The sequence below is a fragment of the Ictalurus furcatus genome, chromosome 14 (assembly GCF_023375685.1).
Source record: "Ictalurus furcatus strain D&B chromosome 14, Billie_1.0, whole genome shotgun sequence".
Taxonomy (NCBI): Eukaryota; Metazoa; Chordata; class Actinopteri; order Siluriformes; family Ictaluridae; genus Ictalurus; species Ictalurus furcatus.
The window spans coordinates 26,144,770-26,157,222 of record NC_071268.1 but is presented as its reverse complement, the minus strand read 5'-3'; the positions used below and the strand labels follow the sequence as shown (position 1 = coordinate 26,157,222).

At 39.1% G+C, this 12,453-nt stretch overlaps 2 protein-coding genes and 2 long non-coding RNA genes across 13 annotated transcripts in view; 1 reads left to right on the top strand and 3 right to left on the bottom strand.

Annotated features, from left to right (window-relative positions):
* Window positions 1–3,503: 3,503 nt before the first annotated feature.
* LOC128618387 (galactose-specific lectin nattectin-like) lies at window positions 3,504–5,138 on the bottom strand. Its single transcript, XM_053641965.1, has one exon. It carries the CDS (start codon window positions 4,668–4,670, stop codon window positions 3,942–3,944), a length of 729 nt encoding a protein of 242 aa, XP_053497940.1. The 5' UTR covers window positions 4,671–5,138; the 3' UTR covers window positions 3,504–3,941.
* Window positions 5,139–5,996: 858 nt separating this feature from the next.
* Window positions 5,997–8,906, bottom strand: LOC128618390 (uncharacterized). Of its 9 annotated transcripts, none has more exons than XR_008387710.1 (5): window positions 8,784–8,906; window positions 8,265–8,339; window positions 7,704–8,187; window positions 6,736–7,578; window positions 5,997–6,651 (listed from the first exon to the last, which is right to left on the bottom strand). It is a non-coding gene; the product is annotated as an uncharacterized LOC128618390 (long non-coding RNA). The 9 variants fall into 9 exon arrangements; XR_008387711.1 differs by having other exon boundaries at window positions 6,752–7,578; XR_008387713.1 differs by having other exon boundaries at window positions 5,997–6,998; window positions 7,224–7,578.
* A 118-nt stretch (window positions 8,907–9,024) lies between these two features.
* Window positions 9,025–12,214, bottom strand: LOC128618392 (uncharacterized). 2 transcript variants are annotated; one of them, XR_008387718.1, is made up of 4 exons: window positions 10,393–12,201; window positions 10,142–10,315; window positions 9,296–9,965; window positions 9,025–9,088 (listed from the first exon to the last, which is right to left on the bottom strand). It is a non-coding gene; the product is annotated as an uncharacterized LOC128618392 (long non-coding RNA). The 2 variants fall into 2 exon arrangements; XR_008387717.1 differs by having other exon boundaries at window positions 9,025–9,965; window positions 10,393–12,214.
* Window positions 10,396–12,453, top strand: part of LOC128618381 (gastrula zinc finger protein XlCGF26.1-like) — a 56,777-nt gene continuing 54,719 nt past the window's right edge. Inside the window, exon 1 of the mRNA XM_053641955.1 lies at window positions 10,396–10,485. The gene's annotated coding sequence lies outside the window, so the exon portion shown is untranslated. The remainder of the gene's footprint in view (window positions 10,486–12,453) is intronic.

Sequence of the window (12,453 nt, the reverse complement as noted above, 5' to 3'; positions counted from 1 at the left end):
GTGCACACAATTACAGGCATATTTTTGTCCCACTGTGTCAAATATTCAAATACTATACTATGTTCAACTATATCAGAGTTACACCAGAAACTTAGCTTTACAACATACACCGATCAGCCATAACATTAAAACCACCTGCTTAATATCATGTAGATCCTCTTTGTGCCACTACAACCCATTGACCCAATGAGGCATGGACTCCACAAGACCTCTGAAGGTTTGTTGTGGATGCTGCAAATTGTACTATCCGGTGTCGCCCAGAAGACAGTCTTTTGAGTCTGGTTCCTCTCAAGGTTTCTTCCTTATGTCGTCTCAGAGTTCTCTTGCTCTCCACTTTCACCTTGGACTTTTTCATTAGGGATTTAAATCTCCATCCATTCATTTCTACCTTCTGACACTCAGAAAATTGACTTGAATTGAATCTAATTATTGCTCTGCCATATTGGTTTCCCTGGTTGCATTAATAAACTCCAAACCTGTGTGTTGTGTGACACAACCTGGCTGTTTCTACTAATTAAAGCAAAAGCCTTAAGAGTCCCAAGTCTGTACAATCCTTTAGGAACTACAACAAATAAACAAAGACATTAAATGCATGACATGTATTTTAATGCACTGTATTTATAAATATGCCACAACTAATAAAATATTTGGATGATAACCGCTTCACAACGTTTACAGTAAAGTAAGAGCACTTTTATTTTCAGATCTGCAAACAACACACCGAAGAAGAAAAAAATAATATTAATATTAAAAATAATAACCTGGAAAGACCTTTGTAATATCACAGTCTAAAACTGGATTTAAAGAGAAGCAAATTAGTAAATGAATCACTTGAATATGAATCTCATGAATATGAATCTCATGAATATGAATCACATGTAAATGAATCATACATAAATGAATCACATATAAATGAATCACTTGAATATGAATCTCATGAATATGAATCACATGTAAATGAATCATACATAAATGAATCACATGTAAATGAATCACATGTAAATGAACCATATGAAAATGAATAAATAAAGACAAGAAGAAAAAAAAAAAGGTAACTGAGGTCCATCATCATATCTGAAAAGTAACTTTATATACCAGATTACACATAAACATATCAGTAGGAAATTCTCCATTCTTTACGCTAACCTTCCCCAACAAGAATAAAAAGGCTTTGAAACAGTTTTATTCTTTAGTTCTATCTAAATATTTTTTTTTAAGTATCCAGTACCTACAAGTAATTATATTAAATATAATAAATAACCATTACATATTGAATAAGAACTATTATAATATAAAAAGTAAATACATATAATCCATGCACATTCATTAATTCGTACAGATTAACGAACACCTTCACCAACATTTTATAAGACAGAAGTTCTGTTTAAGGATTATAATATAATTAACGCAATACAAACACACTACACATCAAAACTGTTGCGTTTATAGCCGTGCATGCATTCTTATCGAATGAGATCGTTGAAAGCATATACACGGAAGCATCGATCTTTTGGAAAGCCATCTGTTCGAAGAGAGAAAAACAAAAAAAATCAATCAGTCCTTCATTTCTGAATGCAGTTTCGTGATCTATTCATCTTAACTTTCAACCTTCAATAGAAGGTAATAGAAGGTGCCTCCTACTTCTACTGTAAATCATTTATACAATACAGTGTACCGACCCAGTGAGCCTTGATGAAGCTAAATTTAACCTAGTCTTTAAGTCCCAAACACACTTTCTTTATGCAAGACCTGATAACCGCAATTCACCAGGAAGTGGAACTTTTAAAAAGCTCTTCATACATCTTGCTGTATAAATATAGAGTTCTTTCATGACCAAAATACACTAACAAAACTTCTCAAAATATATTAATTGATCAAAATATAAACGCTGGATTCCTCCTAACAAGATCGCTTTCAGTCAGAGCACAATTATATTTAAAAAAAAAATAAATAAAAATAAACACTAAACTGGTGGCATTAGAGTAGGTGCATTATACGATATGGTACTGATTTATAGAGTATTTTTTCCCTCTTTAGTTGTGTACTGTAATGCTTGATTAATAGTGTAAGCATTTATTTACTGTACTGTGCAAAAGTCTTAGGCACCCTCATTTTTTCATGCCATTTTTTTTTCTTAGATGTTTATTTTTTTATTTTCTGACTTCTGCATTATAGCCAGTTAAAGATTTGATATTTTCAAACTTTTTTGAACAGCAAAAATAAAGTGACAGAAACATGTACATCAGTAATGTAGGTATATTACATAATAGACCACTTTTCAAACAAAAGAAAAAAAAAAAAGAAGAAAAGAATGCTGGCTGAACAGAAACAAGAGCGACAGTCTGTCTCCAGGAGAACTGTGGCAGATTCTCCAAGATCCTTCTCCTTATAAATCTGGATGAAGTGAACCCGAGTCTACTGATGCATTTTAAAGGCAAAGGGTTCTTAGGTTCTCATGAAACGTTGTTGAGTTTAGTGGAAAATGTTTAATTGTTTAATGTATAATAATGTTAATTATTTATATTTTTTATAACATTTGCTCTCAAGCACTCTCTCTCTCTCTCTCACACACACACACAACATAACTGTTGCACACCTATATTTACCAGCTGTTTTTTTGTTTTTTTTGATAAACCTGTGTTTTGTCTGCAATTGTTTGATATCCATAAGCACAGAGTAAAATAAAGACAATTTCACACAGCCTTCTTTGAGCCCTGACTGGAGTATCGAGAGCATAAATGAACATGCTTTTCAGAAGGTCGACATTTCTGTATTATAAATTCTTTATTAAAATATTTTTAGATACTGGATTTTTGATTTCCGTGAGCTGTAAGTCGTAATCATCGAGATTAAAACCAAACAAGCCTTGAAATATTTCTAATGAATATTTCATGAATCTAGCTCCACTTTTAGAACTTTTCCACTATATTAATTTTTTTTTGTTTGTTTGTTTTTTTAAGATGCACTTGTATGTACACACACACACACACACACACACACACACCAAAAGTATAAGTCATTGTGAAGTTTTGCTACTGGTGAATACTAGTGATGTTATCAAGCCTTTATATTCTCTATTTGATCTCACAGATTTTTAATCTTTGCCATGCCACTTGCCTGACCTGTTTCGGTTTGTGACTACGCTCTTTTCTTCTGAGCAACCCTGTAAGTCACTCTGGATAAGGGCGTCTGCCAAATGACAAACGTAAATGTAATACAAATGAAAATTCCTTTATATCTGTCTTCCATACAGGTCAGTGGAAAGTGAAAAAGCGCTCTGTGTCTTATAGGTGACTTCATGATTCGTGGTATAACAAACTAGTAGATCATATCGATGTGCACGTGGTGCTGGCGATGCCTCTCTGACTCTAAACATTCACTGTTACCCTTTGCTTTGTCTCTATAACTTTTGAAAAACATACTGTACGCGCTAATTTTAGACTGTCAAAACCCACGTACGGTTTGATCCACAAGAAGCATTGCTGTGTTTATTGTAAGAAGAGTTCTCAAAAATGCTTGGAAAAAGACCCCCCCCCATTATTGTGAGATAATATTTAGATGTATACAGTGGGGCGCATGGTGGCTTAGTGGTTAGCACTCACACCTCCAGAGTCGGGGGTTGGATTCCCACCGTGGCCCTGTGTGTGCAGAGTTCACATGTTCTCCCCGTGCTGCGGGGGTTTCCTCCGGGTACTCCGGTTTCCTCCTCCAGTCCAAAGACATGCACGGTAGGTTGATTGGCGTGTCCAAAGTGTATGAATGGGTGTGTGAGTGTGTATGTGATTGTGCCCTGCGAGGGATTGGAACCCTGTCCAGGGTGTACCCCGCCTTGTGCCCCATGCTCCCTGGGATAGGCTCCCCGAAAAGGATAAGCGGTATAGAAGATGGATGGATAGATGTATACAGTGCTGAGGTATTGTTCTGGATCTCAGTTACTCACCTTAAGAGTAGCAGAAGAAATTGAGCTTCTCGTTGCAGTCTCTGTTTTCCCAAACATGCGTTTTGGTGTTGCGAGCTCCACAGCGGTAAGGTGGAGCCGGGCATGAGGGCAGTGAGACCAGATCGCCCAATGGATCCTTGTTCACCCAGAGCCAGTTTCCATCCAGGAAGCGCAGGCCAGTCCACACACTGTCTGTTTGGGTTTGATTGCTCTCCATTTCAGCCAACTGTAGTTGTGTCTCAGAGGACAGGGAAGCCAGGCCAGTGTAGCTCATTCTGCAGTAATGAAGAGCTTCTTCCCATGTCTTTTTCTCATTTACCAAGACTAAAATCTTGTAACAATAAAAAGGCATAGCACGTCCACAGAAATTATCGTTCCAGCCACCTGATGTTATCTGAACACAGTTCTCATTGTGATTAAAGTTATCAGGCTGGTACACTTTCCAATTGAAGAAAAAACTTTGTTCTCCATCGTTCCACAGCCAGATGTCTGAACCATTTTTGCTTCTATACATCCCAATCCAGCCTGAAGCAAATTCTCCTCCAACATTTATAACCCTCTGGTTTTCCTCATCTGTAGTGATGACGGCAAGATTCGAATTGTTTTGTTTGCAGCGATTCTGAGCATCAGTCCAATTCAGTTTCATGGGAAAGTACATATATTCTCTTGTAAGACCTGCAGCCATTCCAATAAGGACCGCCAGAAGAGAAAAATAAAAGCATGGCGACATCTCTGCTGCTGCACTGTTTGAGCTCTGTAGAACGTTCACCTTCAGGTCTGTCACCAACTCAGACAACGACCTTCACGTCTACTTGACATTTGTTTATTGGATGTTTGTTGATGCAATATAGAAGGAAGGAAAGAACATAATTTACACAGGTTTTACCTAAAATTACCATAAACAAATTGATGAGGCTTGGAGGAAAAAGAAAGATCCACAAAAAAGCAAGGGCTTACTCATTTACATGTCAAGGCACAGTCTGAACAACACAGATTGGTCACAAAGCAAACCACCAAAGATGGTTGACAATCTTGATGTGTTTATTGTTGTAATCCTTAAATGACAGAAAAGGTCATTGCTGGTGAAAGTCATGTGATAAGTGACGATAGCTGAAAGGTTTTAAGCTCTCGCTCATGTTTCTCATGGCTACTTCCACTTCAAGACTTTTTTTTTTCTTTCTTCCAGCTTAGTTGTTACTCATTCAAATGCATCGCTTAAGTCGCGATGTTTAGCAATGACTTAAACGTTTAACCACGCAACAGTTACACAATGACCTAGTAGCTCAGAATGTGAAGGCTCAGGGATACGTTCTTAGAAAATGTACTTAAAGGAATCTCAGACTACTTAAATCCTGGAGATGAAGTTAGAGCAGACAGAGGCGTCAGAATAAAGAGATTTACTATTGTGATGTTGATGTTGACTAAACAAGGGTTTACAACTCATTGATGAACAGGGAACTCCGCTGGCTTCCTGTAGCCGCACACATCAAATTCAAGGCTTTGATGCTCACGTACAAGTCCTTGCCTGGAACAGCAGCACCCTACCTCGAGACTCTCCTTGAGGTTTATGTTCCCTTATGCAACCTGCGATTGGTTACCGACTGACGCCTGGTAGTGCCTACTCAGCGTAGGCATGAGGTCCCTTTCCTGAAAAATGACCATCCCTCAGCGATGGAATGAACTTCCGACCTCAATCTGGACCGCAGGATTTGTCACCATCTTCAAAAAGTGGCTATTTACAATGTCCAGAACCATTTCTGTCTTCTATGGAAGTCCAGAAAGGCCAGGAGTTATTTTTCCCCCCTTCTGAACTCAAGATAACAAAAGTTGTTTTCCTCGAGATCACAACTTATTTCTCTCATGATATCGAAACAAATGATTAAGCTTTTTTTTTCTCTCCCTCTCTCCTTCTGTCAAGCCACACACGATTTTATGGATATACTAGAGATCCTCTCTGCTCTCCGGACCTGGCTGATCCGTTTCGGATGTCCTACCTCTGGATGGAGCTCTCACCTTCTCCAATTCCAGACTGCTGGGACTACGGCTGCTTCTAAGGCCAAACAGACTTCATATAAAACCATAATGAACTTTTTCACACTATCCGTTGTTACCCAGAAGAGGACGGGTTCCCTTCTGAGTCTGGTTCCTCTCAAGGTTTCTTCCTCTTAACATCTTAGGGAGTTTTCCCTCACCACCGTCACCACTCAGTGGCTTGCTCAGTCGGGATAAATTCGCACCTTTAATATCTGTATACCGTGTTGATATTTCTGTAAAGCTGCTTTGAGACAATGTCTATTGTAAAAAGCGCTATACAAATAAAATTGAATTGAATATATGCTGTACAGTACAGTATGGATGAGCGTGTGTTTTTACTTTAATCAGCGAGTGCTGCAAGAGCTAAGTAAGAGCCGGTGCAGTGCTAGAGCTTCTGTTTTTATTAATGCTAAAATCGTGGGTTTGATTTTGTGTAACCAAATGAATGTGGGAGTGGGCAGGTAGCATTTTCCTTTAAGTGCGTAGGTGCCCTTGGACATAAGCATAAGCAGCAGTTTGAAAAGAAGCACAAAAATATAGAGGACACAGTATATACACATTCAGTGGCCACTTTATTTGGAAAAGTTGGGATGTCCTGGGATTTTCACAGACAACAGTCTCTAGAGTTTACACAGAATGGTGCCAGAAATAAGCACTCTTTCCAACCCCATTCCAAGCTGAAACAAAAGCGCATAAGAATTTTAGTCCGTGATAAACTATCGCAAATCCACAGACTACTGAACTTTATTTACACTACTAACTTCTGGATTTATTTACACTTGGCCTCTGGATTGTTCATTTGGGATCTAAATCTACATGAGGCAGGGACACGGGAAGTGCGGTGAGAATGCTGCAGCATTTCAGGACTCCTTTAACTGCAAATGCTAAAAAACTTTTAAAAATAATAATAATAATCATAATAAATGAACAAATTTTAAAATGGAATATTGAATATGGAATAAATGGAGTATTTTGTTGTTGTTGAGTATTTCAGTGTCAGGGCCAATAGCTTGAGAGTCAGATGCTGTAGCAGTGAACCACAGGCAAATACAGAAAAGGAAAAAAAAATAAAATAAAAAAACAAGAAACAAAAGGTTATCCACACAGTTCAGGTGGTAAATCCAAAGAAATAATTGCACAGAAAATTCACAGTGCAAAATGTCCTCAAACAGTTTCTTCAAGAGAAAAGACAAAAATCACAAAAGGATTTTACTGTAACAACAAGCAAGGAAAAAACAGAGTTACTTACACAGGTGATGTAAAGCTCAAATCTAATTGGACGGCCTGTTTCATCGTGGAGCAATGGGAAAAGAAATCGGCATACTGGTCGAAAAAAAAAAAGAACTCACTTTGTCACCCCGTGAATGATCGCGCCCGGTGTGAATAGCTCCATACAGATCTACTGTTTCAATTCAAGAGCGTCATCACGTCGTACTTTCACGTCACTTCATCGCGCACAGTGTGAAAGACCCTCAAGGCTGTGTGTCCACCAAAGCGTTTTTAGCCCGCGGAAAACGCCTGGCCGTCTTCAGAAAACACCCAGCTGGGGGCGCTTGAGAGTTCTTTAAAGGTGCAGCGTTTTTTCAGCGGAGACAGTTTGGTTGCTAGGATACAGAATATCCAGAAGTAATGTGTTATTAGTGTCTGATTTCACAGACAGTTTGTTTTTATCAGCATTCCTGAATATAAAAATGTTGACACAAGGTAAAGTACTTGCTCAAGCCCTTACATTGGATGAAGGGATGGCTGAAGCACGTAGAAAGAGAGAACGGACCCGCCGGTCTATGGGGGTTCATGAGATTTTGTGGGCGGTTGGTCAGTGTGGTATTTGTCCCACCCCTCCTCCACTGTGATTGGACAGCAGGGTAAGATGTCTGCGTTTTACCCCAAGTTGGACATTTTTCAACTCTCGGTGACCAGAAAAACAACAACACTTTTTTAAAAATACACGCTGCTCCCATTGCAAACAACTGAAAAAATATGCAGGCCTCAGGAAAAAGTGCTTTGGTGGACACGGCCTAAGGCTGCATCCGAATATCCCTTCTACATAGTAGGCGAAAAGCAGTACACCAAAGTAGTAGTACATCCAAATTCTCAGTATTCATAAAACAGTAGGTGAGAAATACCCGGATGACCTCCTGCTTCCATTGAGATTCTGCAGTATGGAACCTCTGGACCCTGTGGATACCGTGCTATCCCATAATGCAACAGGACTGGCACGGAAGAGCTGTCAGAATATAGTACGTCCAGATTGTTTTCATGCTTAACACTTATACTGATCAGTACATACTGTATCAATGGCCGAGCAGAGGATATTGAGTCGAATGCAGTAGGTACAGTCACAGTATGCGATTTCGGACACAACCTAAGAAACAGGGGAAATGAAATGAGACACAGTGGCAGCAATGACACAATTAACAGACAGAGGGAAAACACATGGGGGAACAATGGGAGCCTCTAGCGGCCAAACCTCAACATAACAAGTCCACAGTTCACACAAGTCCAACTACAGAGTGCAGTTCAGATCTCTCACCAAATGACTTGATTTACATGACATTTACGTTCATTTACTTGGATGGTGCCTTTATTCCAAGAAAATAAAGAACGCAATCCACACAAGTTTTACATAAAATTCATGTAAACAAATTGAAGAGACTTGGAGGAAAAACAACAACAACAACAACAACAACAAAAGAGTCACAACTAAGCAAGGGTTTACTGATTTAATTGTTAATACTCAGTCATGCTACAAACACAGACCCGTAATTAAGCAATCTAACTACACATGATACTTCAAGAACTTACTTACTTCATGGCTGCTTATACTATCAGGCTGGTTCTTCAAATCTGCCCCTTCATGGTCTACTGTCCCTCAGAGTTTCAGAGTTGTCTTCCAACCTCAAACTCATCATTTTTTACTTCACTTTTTTTTTTTACTAGAAAAGTTCAGAGACACAGGGTTTGTAGCTGTCAGAAAGTAATCAAACTTTATTGAAACAATAAAGTGAGACATTCTGCAGAAAGTCTGAATTGAACACGCACAAACATGCCTTTATTATATACTTTTCTGAAACAGTAAACTTATCTCGTAGGCGGGGGATTAACCTCTTCTTTCTAAAAAAACAAACCAGTCTCCATCGCCTTAATTAATTATTCATGTCTATATGATATCTTACATTTGCGGCGCATGCGTGGTCAATTCTATTTTCTTAAAGGTTTTATTAGGACAACGTTAATTTTATGCAGCGCATGCGCCTTGCATCTGATTTGCTGAAAGGTTTTTATCAGGTTTTTACTCTACCCCAAAATTCACCTTTATACCTTTATGATTTTCTGGCTTTAGTCCCAGCCTGGTACACTTCATCCTGGAAGTCTGATCTGTTATTTCGACACTGCTTGTTATTTGCAAGCTTAAAGGGCTTTGATCTGGAAACACAGTTCTGGTGAATGTCTAATTGCTAATTTATTGCCATGGAGTGAAGCTGCTGTAGACAAAACACACGGTTCTTAGAACTGAATTTACTCAGGAAATACAGAGGTGCTGAAAAACACCTGCTGTGCAGTACAACATAGACGTCTTCTAGCTCAGTAGAAGGTGTTTTATGGTTTTAGATTATGCTTCTGAACATTGATTATACATATAGATTATGCTTGTTAACTAATATTGATTATTAGATTATGCTTCTAAGTAATCGTTCCAGATGTTAGTTACACATATTGAGTACACTTTATCAATATATTCTATATCTGAGGAGTAAAATGCGAAATGAAGCGTGCTGTGAGGCATGTTGTGCCCTGTTATTGTATTATAATCAGACCCTGGCTCCATACACCGCTGAAAGCAAAATACATAGCTAGTCTGCAGTATTTGTTGTGGAAAATGATCCATCCGTCCATCCATCTTCTATACCGCTTATCCTTCAGGGTCACGGGGAACTTGGAGCCTATCCCAGGAGGCATGAGGAGAAGACATGGACACGCCCTGGACACGCTTGTGGCAAATTATATCTCGGTTTAAATATCATTAACAGCTGGAATTGAATTAAATATCATTAAAAGCATCACATAAATGTACATAGTGGTGCCACATCTGTTTTAAATAAATGTCCATGAGATAAATCTACACTGAGGGAGTCGGTGGACTTGAGAACCACTGGAATAGACTACCTGAAATCTGGCCCCAGACTCCAGCCCAGATGTTGGCGGTAACGAGACCAGATGTTGATTCTCCAACCACTAGACATTCCCAAGAGGAGGAGGAGGAGGAGGAGGAGGAGAAGAAGAAGGAGGAGGACTGCAGCGCTGTCTGAATGATTTAATCTTCTCTACAGGGAAATATTTCTGACAGGCTCTGAGCGAGTTAGAAATAATAATAATAATAATAATAATAATAATAATAATAATAAAAAGCTCGTCACTGTGTACACTTGACTCGGTTGGTAGGTGTTGACTCGGTTTTGTTTTCAAGCCCGAGTTAAGTGACACGGAGACCCACTAGCTGACCTGCTCAGGTAACTCGGACTCCCTACTGATATAGTAAATTAAACAATGGAGTGACTCTACATCCTGTTTAGTGCACTTAACATCAAACGAGACGCCATTTTAGGAGTTTTCGGTGTGACGTATTCGTTTTGTGCGTGACCACAACAATAAGCTTATTATTATTATTCCATTCACACCTCAGCGCTGTTGAATTCTCCATTCTGATTGGTCAAAAGGGGTTGATTAATTTGCTCCGACAGCAGCGCTGAGTGTACTTCCGGCTGCACATCACAGGTTTGTTTATGCTAATGCGCGCGTTCTAATACGTTCTCGTTTCTATAGTAACGACTAGGACGTCACAGAATCATAAAAAGACTAATAGTAAACAGCTTGATATAATGAACGTTCAGATAGGGTGAGGTTTTCTGTCAGGGGATGTTTGTTTAACATTTGTGGAAGACGTCTCCAGTGTCAGTGCTTTCTAACAACCCAAGCTGTAATGTTAAATTTCTGGGATTGATGGGCTTTCTAGTTTCTTGGTAACATGTATGATTCAATATCATGAGAGAAGGGGGGTGAGGGTCCGGGAGTGAGGGATCTACAATTTTATAGCTGCTATAACGTAAATCAGCCAGCCGAAAGGAACACGTCACACCCCTCTTCATCTCCCTCCGCTGGCTTCCTCAAATTCAAGGCCTTGTCTGGAACAGCCTCACTCCCTGCCCACCTCAACACTCTCCTTGAGGTTTACGTTCCCTCACGCAATCTGCGATCGATTAACGACCGGTGCTTAGTAGTGTCTACTCAACGTGGCTCAAGGTCCCTTTCCAGAACCTTCAAACTGACCGTCCGTCAGTGGTGGAATGAACTTCCAACCTCAATCCGGACCGCAGAATCCTGTCACTATTTTCAAAAACAAACTAAAGACCCACCTCTTCCTTGAACACTTAACTAACCCCTAACTTGACAAACCCCTATTATTTAAAAAATAAATAAATTAAAAAAAAAATAAATAAAATTACACTGGCACTTACACCTCTACTCTGCGTACTTTGCTTCTCTAGAACTTCATTAAAGATCTTGTATTGTAGCACTACTTGTATTGTTCTCCGCTTGACATGTCGCTGTTCTTGTATTTCCTCATTTGGATGACAGCGTCTGCAATAAATGAATAAATATAAATGTAAAATGTGAGTCATAAAAGGAACTAACTTGTTTGACATACCCATAAACACGACACGAAGAAGACGTGTCATTCTTTAATAAATAACGAATGTAATCGCTGGAGAACTGCTGCGGTATAGATTTCTGCGATTATACGTCCGCTTCGTATCAGGCCACATCACCTCACCTCACCTCACCTCACCTCAGCCCGTCGTTGATTATTTTCCTACAGCAGCGTGCCCCTCAAGTGAACCGCTAGCTGATGAGTAGTTGAATTACCTTGGCTAAGATGGCCCTCGTGTGTTGCTGAATATCGAATTAATTTATACTCGCTAGTATGCTATCATGATTGGTCTATTTAATTCCGTACTTATTCGTAGTCTAAATATCTTTATTTAACATTTTAAGTATTTAGAATTCAAAACAATAATAGGAATTGTTTGGATGATTAGCCTAAGTGTTGTGTTAGATCTCCAGCTGAACTTGCTGGTCATACTGAAGAAAAGATGCAAAAGTTTAATTTGATAACATTATATTTCAGAAGAATTGATTTGTAAAAATCTTGAAAAAAAACCAACCCGATAACCTTGTATACTGTACCAGTCAGGAGTTTTATCACTCAGGAGTTAGAGTTAGGGTGCTTGGGTCTGGTTGGTGTGAGAACCAGGCTTCGGCTTGTATGTTGTGTCCCGTTTATTCATTTATTGTAATCATTATTATCAGCATTAATCACTGCTGTCAGTTGCATGACTTCGTGGTAATCCTTATGGTATGTGTTCGCTTGCAGGTTCCGTATGCTGCGCCCTATTTATTTCAGCGCATGACTGTTTGTG

Bases quoted from the DNA above. Each gene is read 5' to 3' on its own strand.
- LOC128618387 (XM_053641965.1), bottom strand. From the start codon at position 4,670: ATGTCGCCATGCTTTTATTTTTCTCTTCTGGCGGTCCTTATTGGAATG.